The 23,430-nt window shown below is 41.0% G+C and overlaps 2 protein-coding genes across 6 annotated transcripts; one reads left to right on the top strand and one right to left on the bottom strand.

The window, feature by feature from the left end:
* Nucleotides 1–7: 7 nt before the first annotated feature.
* Nucleotides 8–12,163, top strand: TRMT61B (tRNA methyltransferase 61B). Of its 2 annotated transcripts, XM_061475501.1 has the most exons (8): nt 8–505; nt 612–714; nt 2,255–2,445; nt 3,618–3,709; nt 4,104–4,339; nt 4,996–5,076; nt 5,256–5,327; nt 12,092–12,163. In XM_061475501.1, exons 1-7 carry the CDS (start codon nt 8–10, stop codon nt 5,297–5,299), a joined length of 1,245 nt encoding a protein of 414 aa, XP_061331485.1. In that variant the 3' UTR covers nt 5,300–5,327; nt 12,092–12,163. The 2 variants fall into 2 exon arrangements, with proteins under 2 accessions (XP_061331485.1, XP_061331484.1); XM_061475500.1 differs by lacking the exon at nt 12,092–12,163 and having other exon boundaries at nt 5,256–5,371.
* Nucleotides 5,496–23,250, bottom strand: SPDYA (speedy/RINGO cell cycle regulator family member A). Of its 4 annotated transcripts, none has more exons than XM_061475502.1 (10): nt 23,129–23,232; nt 20,221–20,347; nt 19,389–19,585; nt 15,735–15,973; nt 11,638–11,884; nt 10,666–10,724; nt 10,318–10,403; nt 8,458–8,629; nt 7,017–7,314; nt 5,496–5,621 (listed from the first exon to the last, which is right to left on the bottom strand). In XM_061475502.1, exons 5-10 carry the CDS (start codon nt 11,864–11,866, stop codon nt 5,533–5,535), a joined length of 933 nt encoding a protein of 310 aa, XP_061331486.1. In that variant the 5' UTR covers nt 11,867–11,884; nt 15,735–15,973; nt 19,389–19,585; nt 20,221–20,347; nt 23,129–23,232; the 3' UTR covers nt 5,496–5,532. The 4 variants fall into 4 exon arrangements, with proteins under 4 accessions (XP_061331486.1, XP_061331487.1, XP_061331488.1 ...); XM_061475505.1 differs by having other exon boundaries at nt 5,497–5,621; nt 7,173–7,314; nt 23,129–23,250; XM_061475503.1 differs by lacking the exons at nt 20,221–20,347; nt 23,129–23,232 and having other exon boundaries at nt 19,389–19,695.
* Nucleotides 23,251–23,430: the final 180 nt, after the last annotated feature.

Here is a 23,430-nt window from a genome sequence, read left to right on the forward strand (position 1 = left end):
CCTCCACATGAGGGCTTGTAGCGGGCTGAGGGGAGCCGCCTTCTGCTCCTTCTCCACCGGAGAAGGGGTAGGCCCTGGCCGGAGGCCTCCGAGGAGGGCATGGGAGAAGTCGTTATCACCGCTGGAGAGGGTGAGGAGGATGCTGCCGCCGGAGAAAGCGGCGGAGGTGGGGCTGTGCGCGGCGGCTCCTCAGGCTTCTAGTGAGGAGAAGGCGGCCGCTTCTCCTGAGGTGGCAGCAAGCCAGCCCCGTCCTCTCCGCGCTGGGGAGCTGGTGCTGGCGGAAATGAGGAGGAAGTACAACCGGACGCTGAAGTTGATGTGCCGGCTGGTGGCGGGCTCGGTGTTGACTAGCAACGGCGGTCTCTTACCCCACCGAGATATCATCGGCCAGATGCCCGGGCAGATGCTGCGTACCTCGAGCGGTGCGCGGCTGCAAGTAAGGCGGCCTTCGTTGGAGGAGTATGTGCTGCTGATGCCGCGAGGGCCCACTATCGCCTATCCTAAGGTACTGCCTGCTCACTGGGATGGCTGGTGACCGGGAGCAGCCACTGGCTGAACCTCACTCTTGGTTTCCAAGACTGGTAATGTGCCAGGTGTTTTCTCACCTGCAGGATATAAGTGCTATATTAATGATGATGGATATCCACCCGGGAGACGCCGTTTTGGAAGCTGGCAGTGGGTCTGGTGCTTTGACCTTGTTTCTGTCAAAAGCAGGTAAGAAGCTGCTTATATAATACATGGAAGCAGCACAGTTGTAGATCCCAGGTTGGTTTGGATTGGAGGGGACCTGAAAGCTTATTCAGGTCTAACCTCTGCCATAGCCAGGGATGCTTTCCACTAGACCAGGTTGCTCCAAGCCCCATCCAACCTGGCCTTGAACACTGCCAGGGATGGGGCAGCCACAGCTTCTCTGGGCACCCTGTGCCAGTGCCTCAGCATCCTCACAGGGAAGAATTTATTCCTGATACCTAATCTCACTCTCCCCTCTGTCAGTTTAAAGCCATTCCCCCTTGTCCTGTCGCTACAGGCCCTTGTAAAAAGTACCTCTGTATATTTCTTGTAGCCCCTTTAGGCACTGGAAGCTGCTCTAAGGTCACCCCTTAAGGAGCTTTCTCCAGGCTGAACAAGCCCAGCTCTCTCTGTCTGTCTCCAGAGCAGAGCTGCTCCAGCCCTCGGAGCATTTCTGTGGCCTTCTGTTTACTCGCTCCATCAGCTCCATGTTCCTCTTGTGTTAGGGGCCCCAGGGCTGGATGAAGGACTTCGGGGGGAGAGGGTCAAGTCACACATTTGTGAATGGATTTACAGTCAGATCGTGTGGGTGAGGGAAGGAGGGAGCCTAGTGACTCCCATCTAAAATGTCCAACAAAGCCCCAGTCTCACTCCCTGAGCTCCTGATACCTGACAGCTGCTTTCTCCCATTACAAAGTAGCAAGGAGAAAGAGAAGCTAATAGTGTGGTAGTTTTTAGAATTCAAGAGTAATACAAGGATCAAATAATACAGCAAGACGCACCCTGTTCTCTGTGCCTGGATATCCCAGTAACACTGCCTTTATGGACATTGTGTACTGGACATGGATTTTGGAGTAGGAAATTTATACTTACAGCCAGTAATAAATCATTTTATTACAGTTGAGAAAAATAACAGGAAAATAACACAAGCCCGTGTAAATTAAAGAGTACACTTGAAAACTTGTCTGTGGAGCTGAAATCAGTAAGCAGGTCTGGGAGGGTTTCTCAGCCTTTCCCCAACCCTAAGAAGAACAGGAGAAGAAAGAACTGTGCAAGGAAAACAGCAAACGTGCATGAAAATGAGGGTTGTCAAAAAACCTTACTAACAACAGAAGCCTCACTGTCTGTAGTGACCAATGTTGCAGCTTCCTCAGCTGGTATCTCTGGTAGCTCCAGCAGGAGAATTGTAGATTGACAGGGAAGGCCGTAGATGCTCAAGTTATCTATCTGGAGTTGTTTGGGAGGACATCTAGGGAACAGTTTGTAGTACTATAGCTGTGCTTTTTTTCACCTGTGGGTTGATGGATTTCAGTCTATAAAAGAACTAATCCAGCACTTTATTTGCATGTGGTTGTTTTAAATATAAAGAAAAAATAAATTGTAACTGATTGTTTCATATGTGATTGTTCCCTGAAGTGAAGTTAAAGTTGAAAGGTGTACTTCCGATATTTACTACACTGTTTTTTTATAATTCTTTATTACGGGAGGGAAAAGCAATAAGCCTAGTGTCTTTGTTTGTTTTCAGTTGGGCCCAAAGGACGTGTTATAAGTTATGAAATCAGAGATGATCATCATAGTTTAGCTAAGAAGAATTACAGGCACTGGTGTGCTGCATGGAAAATAGGACATACAGAAGAGTGGCCAGATAACGTGGATTTCATTCTTAAAGACATTTCAACAGCAGCTATGGATATGAAATCACTAACACTTGACGCAGTAAGTCCAAAAACTCCTCCCATTTTATGTTTATCTTCTCTGCCTAAATTCAGACCTCGAGCTGCTCACGCTCACAGTGGGATTCCCGTATCTGGTTGAATGTGAGAAAAAACAGATCTTCATCAGTGACAGAAACATTCTAATTTTTTTGATTTTGGTCATATTACAAGTATTTTTAAGGTTTCAGTTACAGGCTGCCAAACTCAACACCAGTGTGGCTGTGGTAGAGAAATACCACAATTAATCACTTCTGCCTTGTAGGCAAAGACAAACTTTCTTGTATTCTTGAGAAACAGATATTTTTGTATCTAAGGTGTATATTTCAAACAGTAGATTTAAAAATACATAAGCTTATTGAAAATATAGTAAATGCTTTGCTATCAGCTATATAGAACCCACAAGGTAACGAAGGCCTAAGTTAGAGTAAGGAATGCCATTGCTCGCTCTTTGTCCTGCTTTCTAGATCCAGATTTTGCTAGGGAAGACAGCCAGATGTTAACCATTTTGCCATGGAAAGCAGGAAGCCTACGTACAGCAACACTTTAAACACATGGCAGTTGTGTTAAATGCTTTGAGCAAAGAAATAAAATACAGAGCATACACACCATTCTTTTAAAACTTGAACAGGGAAGATCAGATAGCGCCTGTCCCATTGTTTGCAGTTTGAATAGTTTTCTAGCAGAAGGTGGATAAACTGCCACAGACAAAAGCTTTCTGAATCTTGAAACAAAGAGCAAGTTAGACATTGAGGCTGCATTGCGATCCCTTCATCATAAGGATGCACTTGAACATTTATTCTTTTTTTACATTTGAAAACTAAATACCCAAAGGTGTTGGCAAATGCAATCTTCTAAACATTTTTTATTAATGTCAACAGTATGGAATTAGTAGGAAGTTTAATGTTAACATGGGACTACTGCGCTGGAATGAATCTGGAAATGCTACTTCCTGTTTCCAGATTCATCTGGAAGTAGCAAGGTCTTTGTCTTGTAACTGTGTGGACCTCGGGTTTCTCTGAGGTTTTGAGAGGCAGTAATAAAGCTAGTTTGTGATTACATAATGCTGTTGTCTGCATTCATTTCCATAGACGAACATTGTTTTCAAGCACTGTTACAGGAAAAAATGATAGATTATATTAATATGTACTGGGAAAACGTGTCTTCCTCTTACAGGTAGTTCTGGATATGGTTAACCCTCAGTCTGCTCTGCCTGCTGTACAGCCAAGTCTGAAACAGGGTGGTGTGTGTGCTGTGTATCTAGCAAAGTAAGTGTTTACTTCTGGCACTTAGACAGTTGTTTGGGCATCACTGAACATTGTCACAAAACCAAACATCTTTAAAAAAATACATCCAGCATCAATGAAATGTTTAATGAAATTCTGCCTTTGGGGAGTTGCACTCAGTATAAATTACACTTGGCCAAATCCTTTGGCCTTCACTTTGGGAATGTTCTTGTAATCAGTGGGAGTTTAAAGATATCCTCAAAACAACTACTGCTTTCCAAATCAAGTAGTCAGCTTACTAGCTCCTTTACCCTAAAGTTGAAGGATTCATGTAACCTCAAAGGCAGAGAACGTGACAAAGGCAGCAGAACTGAGAATAACTATGTATGATTCGAGTTTTCAAAATACTACTTTATCCTTTGCATTTCTTCAAAAGCATCACACAGGTTATTGAACTTTTAGACAGAATACGGACCTCCAGGCTCCCTTTTTTGTGTGAAAAGATCATCGAGGTAACTTACAGAGACTGGTTGGTGCTCCCTGCTAAAATCAAGAATTTCAAATCAAGCCAAGTGGTGGAAACTCCAGAAAATATTGACGAAACACTTCAAAACGAATATGAAGAAAACTACATTCAGGATCAAGTAGTTCTTACAGAAAATGAATACAATGGTAAGAACATTATTGCTAATGAGAGATCCTGTTAATGCAATTTGATAATCCAGGGATATAATGATGGCAAAGTTTGTACGAAGAAACAGTTGTTTTGGTTTTTTGGGTTTGGTTTTTTTTTTTCCTTAGGTCAGCTGAGATTGCTGCAAAGAACAGACAAGCCTTTGGTCAGCATATAGCTTGTCAGATTTGGAAAAGGATATATTAATGGTTATTTATGTTTAAATATCTTATTAAACAAATCTAGACTAAAAAGAAAATATATTGCAGTCTGCAAATAAAGAATGACTGCCATTCTGCTGTTTTCAAACTGATGTTTCTAATAAAATTCAGTCCTCTACTCTTCCTGTACCTGCTTTAGAGGACCCTGATAGGCTTAAGGGTTCTATAGAAGAAATGTTGCCAGTGTGCTCTGTTTTGTAATTGTGCCCTTCTGGCTCATCCAAAAAGATGCCTCATGCCAGAATAGATTTGCAAAATCCATAGTAGAGCAGAGAGGTCTGAATGTGCTGATAGGCGACAACAAAGCACTTTGACAGAAGAAAAAAATAAGATGAAAGTATGTCGGGGAAAATAACACATGTTATTGCAGCTCTAGTCTGCTTTTATGTTTTGAACTTGCTGGAAAGATTTAACAAAAGAATGCTGTTTCATAGAACCACTTTCTGATGACACTGAAACACACTGCTCGGTGCCTTATGTTGCTCGACCATCTTCCTGGCAGGATGCTCATTCAGGTGAGACCCTTAAAAATTTTTTTTTTTTTTAATCTCAAATGTTTAGTGGTATTTTACTTTTAAAAATGCTGTTGTTTTGTACTAGCATTTGATACATTATCACAAAACCATAAAACTTATAATAATAATCTTTGTGTATTGAAATACTGAAGTAGTAATTTGCTTTGTTTTTTGATTAGCATTCCTTATCAAGCTGAGAAAGTTTGGACCACTGCATGCTTGATGCTGCTGGGATGTCAGCTGCTACTCTGAGTATTGTATCAGAATAAAATAAAATGTTACAAAGTAGCTGCTACATTTTGCCAGTTGTATAACTTTAAAGTAATGATGGCTATAATTTGGATGGTCTAGATAGTTTGAACCCTCACCTACATTTAAAGGGAGAAGTTTTAACAGAATCCTCAGGTACGTTGTCTTGCAAAGCACAGTATTTGTTTCTGTCTCGTCAGGTGTACTTCATTCTTCATTGCTTGTAAACCACTCCATGGATTTGTCTTGCTTACAGGTGCTACCTAGTCTCCTTTTGCTGGACAGGCTCTGACAGTCTACCAGAAATAAGGAGAAAAAAAATTGAGTAAGAAAGTAATGGATCAAGGTCTGTCATTTGAAATGCAAGTGAAGCTGCTTCTGACTTCACTGGCTACCAACTGATGGCTGTCAGTTTCTTAAAGCACAACTGTAAGAGAAACAAAAACTGACTGAATTTGTTCTCTTGATAAAGCTGTGCTTATTTCAAGAAAAAGAAAACATTGCTGACACACAGAGCTCTGGTTCGTTTACAGCATCTGTGCTGAAAGCTGCCTGGTTTTCTATGAACTTTGCTTTATATAAAACATTCCCAAACAGTCAAACTTTTTTTTTTCCTGACCTTGTCAGATACCAAAAGCAAGACCCCTCAAGCAACAAACAGATTTTTAAGTCTTTTAGAGCCTCACATAAGTCTCCATATAACATGTTAAGCATGTGGTGATGTTTAACTTTATTAAATGATGTGTTGTAGACATCTGACTTGTTCTGTATCTCAAGGAAGATTTAAATGCCAAATTTTCCAAAGTGGAAGGATTCCTTGAGAATCACAGTTGTACTGAAGCTGTCAAAAGAAGTAACAGCTGTAATGGTTAAAATTTGGATATTAGTTAGAACACATACAAACGAAAAGTAGAGCTATAAATAACTGGAAACCCATGTTAAATAAGGATGCCAAGAAGGCTGCAGTGGTTAAGTGCATGAAGGAAGTCTACATCTCAGGTGTGTTCTACTCTTAATTAAATTATGAGCATTTGTCCCATAACTGCTGTATGTAATGGAGGCCTCTCATACAGAGGCTCAGAACGCTATCTGGAATATACAGAGATGCAATTGCATAAAACAGTTTTCAGATTAAATTTTTGTATTGCTTTATACTCGTACCCCAGTCTTACAAGGAAATCTTAAATAAGCTCTGTTAACACTGAGATACACTTAGAGGAAAATGTGAGTTGTGATTTAATGTGTCAAAACTGAAGACAGCAACTGAGCAGCCTGCCTTTTCTAAAAACAGTGCTCTCAGCAACAGCCTTTTAACTCATGTGACCCACTCCTTTATTTTCATTGCTGCCTCTAGCCAATCCTATGTGTTTAAAATAGGATTCTCAATTTAATCTGAGATGCAGGAATAGTAATAGTGCCTAAATAGACTGAACAAACCCCAAAATCTACTGTAGTAGATAAAGACAATTTGAAGAGACTCATAATACAAAGCAGGTGGTACTTCAGGAAATCAAGAGGCAAGAAGTGAAAATGGAAACTATGGCAGTAAAGGCACAGTTTTGCCAAGGTAACTGCCTTTGTAACAGAGATGCCTGCTCACGCAGAGATATCGTGCCTTGCCATACCACGGGTAAATATGGCCTCAGTTGCCTCAAACTAATTAAAAATTATTTGCAATTTTTAAACTATACCTTGGGTGTAATTCAAAGGAGAGTCAACGAGCATTTTTTCAGTTGCAATGGTGTCCTTCAAATTCTTTGATGATTGTAATTCCATCATCTCCAAAGTGTCAGTAGATGAGGAGGAAGATGATGATAATCCTAGCCGTACAAATCTTCCTTTCTTACCACAAAGCAGGCAGTCTGTAGGAGTAGCACTTGGTCCTCGGGGCAGCTGTGCTTCATCACCACTGTAGTTTCTCACAGCTCCGCTGTGGTATATGGAACGCTCTCGCTGCCACACATAATGTGTTGGAGCAATAGCCATCACCTACCAAACAATCATTAGATCAGATGCCACAGGAACAGGAAAACAAGGGATCCAGTTCACGTATGGCAGAGAATAAATTCTGTGTAGCTGAAATAGGGATCATCTGTAGTCTATCTGCTGCTGTCTCACTAGAAAGTTTGCTACCTTAGGCACAAGCAAATAGACCAGTTGTAAATCAGATCTGGAAACACAACAGTTGACAGCCTTGTATATTCATGTGAATCATCCCAAATACGAGTGTATGTTTCTTATGTTGGCCAGAAGATAGCGACTTTTACTAACTGCTGAATATCAAGTAGAAGGATCTTCTGGTTCATGACATGACTGAACTAATGATGGTTGGCAGCTGGGAGGGTGTGGTGGGAGAAGCATTCTGCACTTGTCTTGTTCTTTGCGCTTTTCCCATCAGCATCTCATTCTATCCCCAGAGATGGGATTCTAGAGTACGTGAGATTTTCTTTTCTACTAGCTGTAGTAAACATTATGTTCTTAGAACGTGACAGGGCTTTTCCAGACAAATACATTCCACCTGAAAAAGTGAGGAATGTCCTTTTTCCCTTCCTAAGAGGTTTGGAAAACATGGTTTGTAATACTGCATTTATAGTAGACAACATTAAAAATGCGTTCTTCTGTTTCTCTTTTTTTAAATGCAATGAAAAACCCTTATCATAAAAAGCCAATTGAAATTACATTATTCATTTTGAAGCATTGAAATTTCACCTGAAGTGCTGGGATTTTTATTAGAAGGTTTTAATTATGCACAAAGTTGTAATTTGTAAAGCACATACATGCACACAGAAGTATTTCTCAAGTGAATGAAGGGAAACAACCAATGGTAAATTTAAAATAAAAATTATGCATCAAGCAGAAGAATTCTTGTCAATAAAAACTTCACTTTTAGCACTTTTTTGCAGTGTAAAATATTCTAGTTTATCTTAAAAGCGTAGTGTTAAATAATGTATTTTAAATGCAGAAGAAAAATAAATCATAGAGGATAAATGGGCCATTACAAGTTAGCTGCATATTTTCTTTCCCATGGCTTGTCTACACACTGTAAAGAAGAAATTATATGGACAGAGCAAGATTGTTAGCTGGTATTAAGTATTGTACTTTCATCAGCTACAAGATTAAAACCCTCCCTACCTCTTCGCAGCAGCGTCTGCTTACAATAGCCCTGTAGTCAAGTCTACTCCACAGCTCATCTCTTAACTTTAAGAAATCAGGGAAGAGCTTTCTCCAGACTTTTCCCAGAGCCCATGGGAAAATGTCATACTTTGATTCTTCATCATCTTCTTCAACTGTATTTGCTAGATACCTTCAAACATATATATGTTTGTGATTGTAAATATTATTCAATCTTAAATCACTGTATGATTTCTAATATCAAAAGACATAATAGTAAAGTAATTCTTTTTCCCAGTATTGTGAGAGTAACCACTAACAACATACAGCCCTCTGGAGTAGTGTTTGTTTCTGTTCTACAGAAAGTTCCATATGCATCCTTTGGGTAAAAAAAAACTTAAACTCTTAGAAAAATTGCGTTACCCTAGAGGCTCCTAAATGAGTAGACAATGCAAGAACTAACATATCCTGAGAGCTTTCTCCAGACTGGCAAGGTGTCCTTGCACTAAAATGGAACAATGTCTGACTGATTATCTAAACAATGTTTAAAACTGTCTTACAAAATGTTAAACTTTACATTTTCTACTTTATGGATTTTTAGCAATTCTTGAAAAATTACATTAAATTAGTAGTAAACAACTAAATACAGGTCTCCATTCTTGTGTGAATTAGAACCTTAAAGGAGTCTTTTAATGTCTATATTTCTCCCTTCCTTCACTCTGTGCTACTTCTGGTTCTGGGTCAACTTCTCAGACAAGAGGAAAATACTTACTTCCTCTGGATCCACCTGATACTAAACTCTTGTTTACCTGGAAAATTACAGTTTTTAGTGTCCTTCCCTATTTTCTCACTTGCTTTTAACTCCAGTATTCCCTCTAATTGTCCGTGTCATGTGTCCTCCCCATCCCTCCCCCCCCACCTCCCCCCAGCCATTTGTCCCTTTCTAATCCTCTTGCTCTTCTGAAAGAAAATCCTGAATCGCTCTATAGGTACAGCCAAATATTGAGAGATTATATTGACTTGGTAAAGCACCTCTGTTTCAAAGTATGGAAGTTTCAGAACTGTTCACAAAAGGTCTCAGAAATTATTTAGCAACATTTTTACAGTTGACTTAAGTTGACAGAATAATAAAAAGTTACTCCTGAAGTGCAAATCATGATGAAACATTTGAGTACAAATGACTTAAAAGCTGCCAAAGATACAAAATAGGGTCTTGTAACAGGCAGTGTGAGCCATACAGATGTTGCCATGTATTGTCCTGCATGTGCTTCTTGTTCAAATTTCACAGGCTTAGTTTGGTAGGCAGGATGCCACACAGTGTGTCACTGCACCAACACAACATCCCCTCGCTGCTGCTCAAGCCTGTTCCACACAGGTGGCGTCAGAGGAAGAATGTTTAATTTGCATTGTTTAGGTATAGTTACTAAACCTGTTACTAGACCTGTTACTGTCATGACAGGACAAGAGGTAACAGGTTAAAACTTAAACAGGGGAAGTTTAGATTGGATATAAGGAGGAAATTCTTTCCTGTTAGGGTGGTAAGGCACTGGAATGGGTTGCCCAGGGAGGTTGTGAATGTTCCATCCCTGGCAGTGTTCAAGGCCAGGTTGACCGAAGCCTTGGGTGAGATGGTTTAGTGTGAGGTGTCCCTGCCCATGGCAGGGGGGTTGGAACTAGGTGATCTTAAGGTCCTTTCCAACCCTAACTATTCTATGATTCTATAGTTATGTAGATTATGTTTCTATACTTCATATAGACCCAAGCAACTACGCACTCATGCAAGAAGTATCATCATATATCATAATTATCAGTGGCATAAACAAAGGGATAAAATCACACCAAGCTTATGCTAATAAACCCAGGGAATTTAAAAGTACTTACAGAGCGACAAAGAAATTGATTCTGGTATGCTCATTTATTGTGAAGTTAGCCCTCTTGAAATAAACGAAAGTCATGGCCAAGAGATACTGTTTGGAAATGTAAAATAAAGTATCAATATATTATTTCAGTATATAATTTCCTAAAATATTTCACACATACATCTTGCACCAAGATATTTCCATAATTTTTTTAACAATTATTAAATCATATATTGAGTTTCTTGAAGCTTCTATATAAATACATTAGAAAAAAAAATGATGGTCTGTATTTGCATTACGGTATCAAGTGATTAAGGGCAGATTTTTCACTCAATATATGTCGTATTAAGTAATAAGGAAATGTACTTACTTTGTCTGCAATTTTACAGCAACAGTCCATCCAAAGGAAGTCTTGGATTAGGTCATCATCTACAACAAAAGGAAAGTGTAGCATTTCAACCAGCAGAATTCTTTTTGCTAGAAAGTCTTTGTAAATAAGACACTCCTGATATTAACCACATAAACAGAAAGAAGCTAAACCCACCAGCAGAGAGCAGAGAAACTGACAGGAGAAAGATTAGGAATTAAAAAACTCTTCCTGCATTAAGTGTTTCCATCTAACAGCATTCCATTATTTCTGATGACCTGCAGACTGCTGAGATCTCTGCACCCTGATGACCTGACAGCCTTTATAAGGCAATACTTGATTATCTGTGGTCAGTGCATCACTGTCTGTGAACATGTACTATAACAGGATTTCCATAAACTCACTCTGATTGACTTCTGTATTCAAAGTTCAAATAAAACCCAAGTGTACTCTTCCACTGTTATTAAATCTCTTCACTAAATTAAATAAATACAAAACTGTATATGAAAGAGACACAAATGCAAAAGAAATGCAGAGAATACTCCTTGGATTTTCTTCCCATTCCGATTCTCCCCCTAAATGCTTATTCCCACAATAAATAACATGTTTGTAAGAGTGGGAGCTGAGCTTTTTTTAAGCTTTTTGTAAAATGAGATACACATTGTTTCACATGTATTTGTTGAAATATAAGAAAAAATAGGAAAGGGAAGTGATAATAAAAGGATGTATCTTACCACCTCGGTTTCCTTGTAATTTAAAAAGATAATTTTTCATCACATTGCTAGCCATTTGTGTATTTTTAACTTACCATTAAATACTTGCATACTAAATACACCAACAAAATACATTTAGGCAATAACATGGTCATTAGTATTTATGTCAGAACTCCCCAAATCACCAAGTTGAGAAAACATACTTGCTTAATAGTTTCCCACTCTTCAGTCAATACATTGATATCTATCATTAGTAGCCTACCAAATAGTTTAAAGAAAGCTGTCATTTCCTGGCGCTGAATAACCAGACATGGTCCCTTTGGACATTTATCTTTATGAGCAGAAGCCTTTTTTTCATGTTTTTCTTCGTGGTCTTTAAGAGAAGACCACTTCAGTCTGATATGGGGTTTTTGCTGATGTGATCTGGATGCGCTTGATTTAACGCGAACAGTGATGGTGGGAGGTGTCTGACACACCAGATTCTGCTTCATTTTGGCAAGTAAAGGTTCCTGTTAAAAAAAGAAATTAACTGCAAATATAGTCTGAGCAGTAGTTCTTATTATTTCTCTTGTTCAAATGAAATGTTTCGGTAATGCTGGTATGTCAGGTGATACAAAAATTAACTGTATTCAGTACTAATCATCCAAGTTTGGTACCCTAAGCCAGCTATCTAGATTTAATTTGGTTTTCATTTGGTAAAACTTTTTTTTTTTTTCAGTGGAAGGAGCCTTCCATCTTTTTCCATTCAAAATTTTGAAAAATGGGAAAAAAAAAACAAACAGATCACCATAGCCCCTCACAGCTTACTTGGGTCTACCAAAAAACTCTCTATTCCTCCCCCTCCAATTTGTGGTTGTGCATTGTTTTAAAGAACGTTAATAGAATTAAAGCGGCAGAACCATAATTGTTTTATTAACCCTTGAGTAGGACATACCAAAAACATAACCAAGGAAACAGACGTTATGTATTTGTAACTAAAGCTCAAGATTACAAATGGAGCGTGAAGAAAGGGATGTTTAGTGGGAGTAAATGCGTTTACTTCTTCCGCGGGTCCCTCCACAGAGCACAGGGCTGCCTGAGGCCAGGCTGCAGCCACCTACCCGGCTGTCCGGCTATAAGTCAGTTCCATATAAACCCCAGAGAAGCCCCTCACGCGTGGCTACGATCACGGTACTTCAGCTCCCAGCAAGAGAGGCGGAGGCTCTGGCACAGCCCCGGCCTGGGCTGGCCCACCCCGCTCCCCTCCCCTCCTCACACCAGCCTTCCCCTCACGCCACAGCCTCCCCGCCGCGCAGCTCGAAATGGCGCCTCTCGCAACCAACCGGAGCGCGCGACGCAACAGCCTCAGCCAATCGGATGGCGGAAAACTCTTTCCTCCGGCGGAGCCCGCCCGGGGCCCGCCAGCCAATCACAGGAGGGCGCGGCAGCTGGTGGGCGGGGCGGCCGTGCCGCCGGGTGGAGGCGTTGAGGCGAGGCGCTTGGGCCGCGGGGGGTGGAGGAGCCGCGGTGGTGTCCGAGCCCTGTGTGGAGCCTCCGACACTGACGAGACGGGGTGAATGAGTCTCGAAACCGGCTGGGCCGGGCCGGGCCGGGCCGAGGGGCTGTTCGGGTCCCCTCCAACCCGTTCTGTGATGCTATTTGCAAACTTGACTCGGTCTTCATCTCTCACCTGCCCGACAGCTTTGGAAAAGCTTCCGTAAAGCGTCTCCCCATGGGGGGTGAGAAGGCATAGGTAACGTTTTGTCCAAGATCATTAAAAATACAGGTGCAATATACCCTGATGTTACTCTTCCACATACGTTACACAGTTAGTCTAAGGCAGCCTACTGAAACGTAGTAGCAATTAAAAAACCCCTTTGCTAGTAAGAGCCCCTCTGGAATTAGTAAGAGCTAAAGATTTATTCTAGGAAGATGGCAAGAAATACACACAATTTCATTGTTTCCTCCTGTACAGGTGAGTTAAAAGTGTAACTAGTCACATTGGTCATGGTAATGAGATGAGAGGCCTCGTCATACCTCATCTTTTATCAATAACTTGCTAGGTATCTTTATGCAGGTGCTCAGAGTTAGTGAGCATATTCAGGGAAGGGTCATACCAGGTTTCCGACTGTGTTCTCTAGAGAGAGGAGAAACGCCTCAAATGGTAAATGTACAAACTAACAACATCTCTGTACAGAACAGCCTGAAATTGGGAAACAGAGCAGCAGGGTGGAGAAAATACCAAATACTTCAGTTGGGCAAAAGTCTGTTTCTTTGAGGTTCTCTCCTTATATACATGTTGAGTATTGAGGTTGAGTTACCCTGCATTAAACTGTTCTTTATGTGTATGTAATACTTTTCATGTAAGGGACTCAAAGCACACCTCAATGAACCAACATTCGTTCGACAGCTGTGGAAAACAAAGGATAAGTTACAGAAACCTTCACATAACTATCTAAGCTGTTCAGACTAGGAAACAAGCTTCTGTCATATTTTTTGCCCTACTGAAAAACATAAAACTCCAGTGATAATAGTGCCTTATCCTCGACACCTTAATATTTGTATTCCTTGGCTTATCCATACAAAGTGGCTTACAAGGTAGTTTTTATCCACATAGAGCTTTTCCAGGGTTTGTATGTTGGGATTTTTTTTCCCTGTAGTTCTCCCCCTTTTTTTGAGCTGTTGGATCTGCAACAAAATATTAAAAGTTTGGGGTTTTTTTCTGTTCACTCTCAAGTATCTGTTACAATCGGGTTACTCAACAGGTACTGTGACTCTCTAACCCCTACTGTACTGTCCCCTGCCATCCAGCGCTCTGCTCTGATACAGACCAGCTGCCTAACCTTGGCTCAGCCCGAAGTTGTGAGGAAAAAGCTGTGAGAAGTCCAAAACTTCACCATTCTTTCCTGCAGGGCTCTGCAGTCTGAGGCAGGACTGTTGAGATGGGGTTAACTCAAGGATTCAACTTGGAAGCATCATGGAAAAACATCGATGTGGGAAAGGTTGATGCCTGAACACAGTGACAATAAGGAAACAGGACTTTACCTGACTAAATCCTCTCCATGATACAGTGGACTTAACTGCTTCTCAACTTGGCTTATTAATAACCACATTAATAACTAAAACTCGTGGTTTACAACTACCTTGCAGGACATTAGGGGGCACTGTTTCACCACCAGCAATTTAAACTAAGCCAATGCAGCATTTGTCTAGGACAATACACTGGATTTCATGTTGTACTTAATTCCTAATTCTTCCTATAGGTGGAAGGTTTAGCTACTCTTCATCTTTGTGTGTTATAGAATGGTTCGGATTGGAAGAGACTTTAAAACTCATCCAATTCTAACCCCCTGCCATGGGCAGGGACACCTTCCACTAGACCAGATTGCTCCAAGCCCTGTCCAACCTGGCCTTGAACACTTTCAAAACTGTTATCACAGTTAGAACTGATTTTTATATAATATATAATGAATAAGACCTGGGTTTGAAAGGCCTGGGATTCTTTTTTTTTTGGGGGGGGGGGAGGGGGGAGGGATGGGGAAGAGAGAATCCATTAATGTAGTGGAACTCAATTACATGAAGTGTGTATATATAGTTACACAGCTATCCAGCACCCGGTCCAAAAAGGCAGCTGCAGAGCAGTTTGCTTCCTTTAAATGAAAAAGGACTTAAAGTTTTTCAGTGATTGAGTTGTTTACAGATACGTTAAGAAACATCACTGACGAAAAGCACAGGACTAGTATTTTAGTAAATTATATATACATAGTTTCTTTTTAATCTTTTAATATTTGTGAGGTAGGAAAATGAATGCTTTTGGCCTCTGATATATTTTCTGGTAAACTGTATTTTTTATTTCTTTAAGAAAGATAAAGTACCATAGGAATGACATCTGGTATTTCTTCTCAGAGTCATGATGGAGAACCACTGGTTTTTCTAAATACAGATCATTGTTCATAATAAAACATGTATTTTTTCAATTATAGATTTTTTCTATTTATTGCAGAGTATGAAATGAAAAAGCCTCTCTTTGCTGTAGGGATGACTCCTGACATTGCTAGGGAGAACCTGGCCTCTCAGTCCAGGATGTTCTAGATGAAATGCACACAGGCTGAGAGCTCCATTCCCAAAGACCATAACGAAACTGAAGCATTTGGATAAAAATCAAATGTTGGATTATGTGGTTAACTGTTTCAGAATAGAGGGTGTAGCTAGTCACACAAGTTTCAGTAAATTAAAAAGGAATATAAACCACCTGAATCCACATCTATCACCAGAAGCCTGGGGTTTTTATGTGGGAAGAGAGTAAGGATTTAGATGAGTTCAGATGAATTGTGGTATCGTGATGTCTGGACTAAGCAAAACAGGCTGGGTGTGGCTTACCTGTTTGCTACTTGAGATGGCAAGTAAGGATACTGGGAAGGAGCCTTACAGCTAAATCCTTGTACTGACAAATGTTACAGTCTGATTATAAATACAGATGGTCCAATGCCACTGCAGTGTATGTCACTGATAGATGAATGAGCAGGAAAACTGTTTTCAGGTTTGTTTACTTGAACTTCTGAGCATACAGCAGGGTTTTCTAATACTAAAGTCCAGAAAGCTGTAATTATTCTCAGATCCTGAGAAATTCAGGAAAAAGAAGAAAAGAAAATCATTTGGAAATTATGTAGTGAACAAGTGCTGAACAGACCAAAACAGCAAATAGTAGAAGAATGTGAAGGCTGCCAGCAAACACTGCATGTTTGAACATGCTGCTTCTACGTACCACAGAACAGTCAGGTACTCTGCAGCACCACATCTACATCAAGCTCTGGGGATGTAAGTTTGAACTTGCTGTTCGTTTCTATTGCAAATAGGCTGAGATATCCTCTATGAACTTTAATTCCAAGCAGAGGAATAGTTTAAGGATTGGCACTTCTGTGCTGGTTGTAAATGAAATGAAGTAACCTTATCTGAAGAGTTCCATTTACGTCAAAATAAATAGATAAGATAGAATATATTAGGCCTTCACCATCACGTCACAAAATGGCAAGTGATGAATGATATATCTCTCAACATCAGTAACTCAAACTCTGAGGGCATATTTTGTGTTAAAAGGGAAAGCAGATGTACAGTACTCCTTTAACTGTGAGGTTGTTGGATGTTTTTCAACCGTTTGATGTCCCCACTATATTCTATTGTACTCTGTGTTGGCGAGTATTTAATAACCATGATTATTCGTCACCCAGTTGCGCCTGTGCTGTTTCTTCATGCTGTATTCTGCAAAGAGCACTAATAAACAGGACTCCTGTGTACCAACATGACCCTGCAGCCACTTGTTCCAGCTGCCAAGAGCACCAGGCTTCCCAGGAGCAGGGAGCAGGCATGTGTCGGCCAAGCCCAGGGTGCTGCCGGTGTGTGGCACATGCGCAGAGTGACTGGACTGTCCTCGTCTGCACTGAAAAACACAAACTCTTCAGCTTGTGTTTTAATCCTCTTTTTTTCTGTTGTAATATACATGTACACGTTGGTACACAAAACCCCAACAGATCTAAGCAACTTACTATGCAGGAAATAGATCTGAATTTTATTGAGGGACATAAAAACCAGAAGAACTTTGGTGCTTTCAAAATAATGTCCTAATTCTTCTCCTGAAGGCAAGTTCCCCATTTCTTACTAATTCTGTTTCAGTGGATAAAGAATAGGTGGGAGCCTTCAAACTCTCAGCTAGCTGGTTTACAATTGGGCAAAGTGTGTAAATTGTATCAAAACTTTTTCACATCATTTTCCAATTCCAGAGTTTACTGGTCACATAATTCAGATCACAAACTCCTTCAGACACAGGGTTTCTATATATTCTCTGCTTTTACACTGTTGAATACAATTGAATCTTTGTCCATGACCACAGCCCCTATAATATGAAACAACACTAGTAATTAAGACAGGACAATTTCTCTATTGTCAACAGCCTTATTTTCATGGCACAGCATTTGGAAGACTCACCCCATGAAAGGATTAATCAAAGGTAATGTAACTATAATTTCTGATGTAAGGGAAAATTATATCCATATGCAAATAGTTTGGCTCCAGTCCTCTCATACTGCAACAAAGGGAACAGCATCAAGTTCAGCAGTGGGAAGACAGAACTTCAAAGACAGCCCTTTGCAGACTAAAAGCAGGCACGTTAAAATGTGAGCTGGAAAGAGTCTGGAACTACTTTTTTTTCCACTCCCATCCAATGGTCCAGGCTCCACATGGTTAAATTAAAGTTGCCACAGTTTGTTAAACATTGAATGCCTCTCCCAAGAAACAATGTGAGCTATGATTACTCCACGGCAGGTCAAAAAGCTTTCTTGTTTCTCTGAATTTAGTAATCACAAGTTGTAAAAGTTCTCTCACTCAGAGGTTGAAGCAATAAAATGACTAGTACAAGGGCTGTAAATTAAAGTGCAAAGAGAAACAGTTGAACTTTGGTAACAGCTACTGAAAAAATAAGGGAAACCAATGAACTGGAAAGTAGGCACAGCACAAAAGCAATAGATTTCCTTGAGGAAAAAAGACATTCTGTGAGCTACAAACACCGCTCTCTGCTGTCCGTTGTGTTGTGCTAAATGGCATTTGTGGGATGAGATTTTTCTGCTCTGCTCATGGGTGTATTTATTCACCTTTGCTTAGGGTATGACTTCACACACCAGTTAGCATGAGGCAACAGTGGGTGGGGATTTACAGCATGTTGGCAGCTCCCTGGAAACCACCTGTGTGCATGCTCTGGCCCTGTTTTCCTTGAGGAGTAAATGTCTTCTGCTTACTGCTGGGTACAGCTGTGCTACTGCAGGTTACCCGACACACTGTAAATCCACACTCTAGGTAGCCTTGTAGGGACCTGTACGTATAGACAAGTCTGACACAGAGCAAATTTAATGGCAGACATTTTCAGGTTGTGAGAAATGTCCTGCTGCTAACACCATACTGAGAGACACGACAACTTTCTGTCTGCGTAACCATCTGCTTTGGCTCTGCCAACAGCACAGAGATATCATGTGACAAAATATGCTAAGAAGTATTTAGGACTCTCTCAAACAGTTTTTAACAAGTGTTTTGACAAAGTTCCATCTGTATCTTCTTTCCCAGAGAATGGCTAAAAGGGCAAAAAAGTATCTTATATGCTAGAACTGAAGCAATTCTAGTATAAATGGAGCTTCTCTTGCTACAATTTCTTTTCCTCTGAGCCCTCTCCAAACCCTACTAAACCAGCACGTGTTCTGGAGGATTGAGCACTTTATGGAACTAATAGGTTTGCCTCTCTGCTACAAAGTAGTCTGGATGAAAAGTTATTCAATTTTTTACATCCAATGCTGCTCATTTTAGGCAGCTTTGAATGCTAACAGATGTTCTATCTAATGCTGTCAGTGTAAGAGCCATGGAGATGTATCTTCAGGTAAATAAAGACAAGGATGATGAGCCTGCTGCTGACCCCACCCACTGGAGCTAAGACTAAGCCCTGGCAGAGAGGTGAGGATGCCACAACATATCACAGATTGGTTTCTATAACCTTCAAATACACAAATAGAACATCAGTTGCATGAGCACTTCCCTCCTGTGGCTACACCCTGTCTAGTTTTATGAACCTCTGAACCAACAGCCCTTTACCTCTTAGGAGGTACTCTTACTTTCAGTCTCAAGCCTGATAGAGAGCCAAGCTGTGGGCTTCTGAAGCTGAGGACAGCTTTACGAGTGTCATCACTGCCTCAGAACTAACTTTCATCTCCAGTGTGCACGACAATTTCAGCAAAACACAGAGTTATGCTTTAAACCGTACTGTTATTCAAAGGGATTAAAAAAAATACATGATCTAGAAACAGGCTAAAAACAAAACATGTAAATTAGCTTTCTGAGTGTTCAGAAGTGGTTAGACACTCAGTCTAGCAGAAAGACATGACTGCTCGTTTACTTTCTTACTGGCGCTATGTTTGACCAGCTTCATTTAACTGAAACATTTAAATTGCCTGTAACTCCAAACGTTCTCATTATTCAAATCAGGGTGACAATACTTACCTGTTACATGGTTGTTTTCAAACCTGCAGAAAAAATAAAATATGCAGAAGCACCAGTTTCATTACACATCTTTGAGCAGCAGCAGCGTATGTCGATTTGTGAAGGCATGAACTCTTTAGAAGCACATCATGGTCAAGATTATATAATTTCTCAGTATTGTCCTCTTCATAGGCTTCATTCTCTGCAAATGGTGCAGTCTGCAAAAACAAAACCAAGTTGAACACAAACATTCTAAACCTGCCCTAATAAACAGTTCCTGAGTCTAGAATATAGATAATGTATATAGCAATGTCTACCATCCTACCATCCAAAAAACCTGTTGGCACTTTTGAGTGTTAAGTCTATTTCTGGTCGCTTCTAACTTTGTCAGCTGTAACCAGTTAAAAGTCATGATGGATTTTCAAAATTCCTTATTTTTGTTAAGTAAACACAAGACTATGTTTTGCAATTTGGTACCACATGGCCTATTTTCTAGGGATGAGACTTTGGTTATCTTTAGAAGGGTACACCCAAACCAACCAGGTTTGCAGGCTCTGGAGAATCTCAGTTAGAGCTGGATTGCCAAATCCTCCAGTGGTACTGATCTTTCTCTCTCCACTCATCTCCCTGATCTGCTGACCACAGTGCATGTCACAGCCCCACCTTGCACTGTTTCCTGATACCTCAGGAGTGACTCACACATCCTTGCAACTTTCCCTGAAAGCAGATTTTGTCCATTTCCTGTGCTGGGGAGTATCACAAGGCCCACTTTTACCCAATTTCTAGAGAAGGCCTGGAAATGACCCCGTAAAGGCCTAGGCCAGATCCCAGTATTGCTCTAATTCTTACTGACTTCAGGAAGAGCTGGATTTATCTCCTTGAATCTGATTCACAGTTCACTGAAGTCAGGAGAAAATCTCCCACGGGCATCAGCAGCTCATGAGTACATGAGTGAACTGAACTTTATTCTCCCAACACATCTGCATCAGATGGAATTACAAAGCAAAATCTTAACATAGATCACAGGAGTTTTCCTAATGTAAGTTCACATACTCTTCAGGACCTGGTGATACAAACTTTTTGTTTCATTTTCTGGCTATGTGACAGAGCCAGTAATGTGCTCCTAGCATGCAAATTATAATTTGGCTAAGCTATAATTATACTTCAGTAAGTGTAAACCACAACTAGCCCACACTGCACTGCCTAATCAGCATTCAGCTATTTGATAAGTGGAGGTATCTCCAACACTTGATAAAATTATCCTGCTTAAAACCAGTAAGCGAGGCCTTATCTTCCAAGCTGTATGCTGAGGAAGGATTATTTAGAATAGCCATTGAATAAGGTCACGTATCCCGGCACAAAGACTTATGTATTGCCAAAAAAGGTACAAAAAGACGTTGCACTCCAACCCCCTAGACACTAAGGTATGTGTTTTAATGTAGCTTTAATGAAAGGTAGCTTTAATGAAGCTACTTTGATACTTGGGCCTTTTTGTCTTTTTAACCATGTGCCTGCTCCACTGGCTTTGATTCTACAGAGAAATTTCCCTCAAAATAACCTGGAAAGAGGGAAAAGTTAATACTACTATAAATGGTCCTTCCCAACCATTGTTTTGCTGGAGAATTACACTGTATAAAGCAACTCTCTCTGCTTCGAAAATACTGAGCAATATATCAACAATAATTTCTTCAGATTTGGAAACCTGGAGACATTATAGATAACAAGCTCTTTATGAGCTCCTGCAAATTGGAACCAAATTAAATGCTGTACTACAAACAACAACATAATGCACCTATCTTTGCACCACAGTTATGGTAATGCTTTCTACAGGTGATACCTAACAGCTTAGGGAAAACATAATTGTCACACTAAAAAAACCAAACACACTGTAAGAGGCTGCTCTGGTCAACACAAATACCCTAGACCATTCAACCCTTAGACACTAAAGTTTATGGCTGTTTCTCTGTATACTGACAACAAAGATCTGCCTGGTACTTGGAGGTGGTTGAAGAAGCAGTGCTACTTTCAGTAGTAGCCACTGAAAGGTTTCAAGACTGCAGACTAAGGCTTGGATTTTTAAAACTAGGCACAGAGTTTTACCTACACAGATCAAGAGCCAAGAGAACAAGGAGGATTAGCATGCACCCAGCCTGTTCTCTTCTCCATTTACATATTAAAGAAAAAAGACTATCATAATATCCACCATTCATTACTAGCAAGGATCACATAGTTTAGCTTGGTGGTAACAACAGGGTAGCACTTACCTTGAACAAAACTCTGTATTTACATAGAAAATGAGATTTACAGTAAGGCAGGCATTCCTGAGCCTATTGATCCTGCTCATCCTCCTGAAGAACACCATCATTTGACAGCAGCAATGAGAAAAGTCCATATCAGAGACTTTAAAGTCTTCCCAAGTTTTCAGTTGCTAAGATCATGCTCTTATTTCAGTCTTGGCCAGGTGTACTGGAAGAGCATCGAGAAGCCAAACAAAACTACAAGAAGAGAATCAAGATAAATGCTGCAAAACTCCGATTCAGGCCATACCAGGAGCAGACCCAAAGAACAGTCATTTAACTCAGACCCACCCAAGACAGCACCTACCTAGTTTCAGCAAGGTGCTGTAGACAACAGTAAATACAAACCCCAAGATACAACACAAACAGCTGCACACAGAGACAAAACCACAAAGAGAGCTGATACGCACTTTCATTTCAGGTTTCAAACAGTTTCATTAACTGAGGTTTGCATGATCAAAAGCATCAACATGTTTTTATTGTATAGCAAATGTGAACAATGGTAAGAGGAAGTTCCAAGTTTTTGGAAAAGCTGGCAATTCCTCATAGTATTCCTCCTCCAGTATCTGAAGGGGGCCTACAAGGATGCTGGAGAGGGACCCTTCACTAGGGACTGTAGTGACAGGACAAGGGGTAACGGGTTAAAACTTAAACAGGGGAAGTTTAGATTGGATATAAGGAGGAAGTTCTTTCCCATAAGGGTGGTGAGGCACAGGAATGGGTTGCCCAGGGAGGTTGTGAATGCTCCATCCTTGGCGGTGTTGAAGGCCAGGTTGGACAGAGCCTTGGGTGACATGGTTTAGTGTGAGGTGTCCCTGCCCATGGCAGGGGGTTGGAACTAGATGATCTTAAGGTCCTTTCCAACCCTAACTGTTCTATGAGTCTATGATATGCCCAAATGGACTTAGAGGGATATGATTCTGGTTTTACTCTATTAAAATAATTTATTTTATCTAGGTCACTATGGTATCTTTCAGAAAGATCTATGCCTATTTTTTAACTGAACTAATAAACTCAAAAGCCTTCAGAAATATTTCCAGTGTACCATACCTATCTTTTGTCCTCTGTCTTGCCATTGCTTTTACACTTTGGGAAGCCATTTTAAAACCTGCAGCAGACCTCCATGCATTTCCTCCTCGGCAACCTCGCGGGGCTCTGGCACTACCCACCGTTCTGTAGGTTCCCACAAAGCTGTGCTGCTCCGAGACAAAGCACAGGGAAGCGCAGGCACCAGAAGCAGCTCTCTTGAGAGCAGTCCCCAGGTAGAACTATCTGATGTGTGTTTTAGAAAAGAAAAAAATCCTTGCAAAATCGTGTGTTCCGTGCAGACAGGTGTTCTGGATTTTCTCAAGTTAACTGAGGGCTTACGATGATTTGTTTTCAACACCAAGTCCTCATGGAGCAGTTCAAAGGGCACCTCTAGATGGGAGCGAGCCTTAACTACAAGGTGTGAATGTTTATTACCGGCTCTCGGCTTGCCGGGAGCAGACTGCGGGAGCGATCCGTGGCAGCTCGCCCGCAGAGGGGAGGGAAAACATCCCCCGTCTGTCTCCTGAGGGAAAGGAGAAGCCGAGCCCGGAGGCCGCAAGGCCAGGGCAGATAACCTCGGGGCAGCCACCCCCGGGGAGTCCTGCCCGCGGTGACGGTCACCGGCGGGATCGATAAGTCCCAAGCGGGGAGAAGGGGAGGCTTTGTTCCCCTGGCCAGTGTGTCACCGTGCGGCGTTGTCTCCTGTCCTGTCCTGTCCCCTCCCCGCAAAGCAAACA

Source organism: Pezoporus flaviventris, unplaced genomic scaffold (genome assembly GCF_033815535.1).
Source record: "Pezoporus flaviventris isolate CSIRO_AGI_PZ_B2104156 unplaced genomic scaffold, CSIRO_AGI_Pfla_v1 ptg000083l, whole genome shotgun sequence".
In the NCBI taxonomy this organism is placed as follows: domain Eukaryota; kingdom Metazoa; phylum Chordata; class Aves; order Psittaciformes; family Psittacidae; genus Pezoporus; species Pezoporus flaviventris.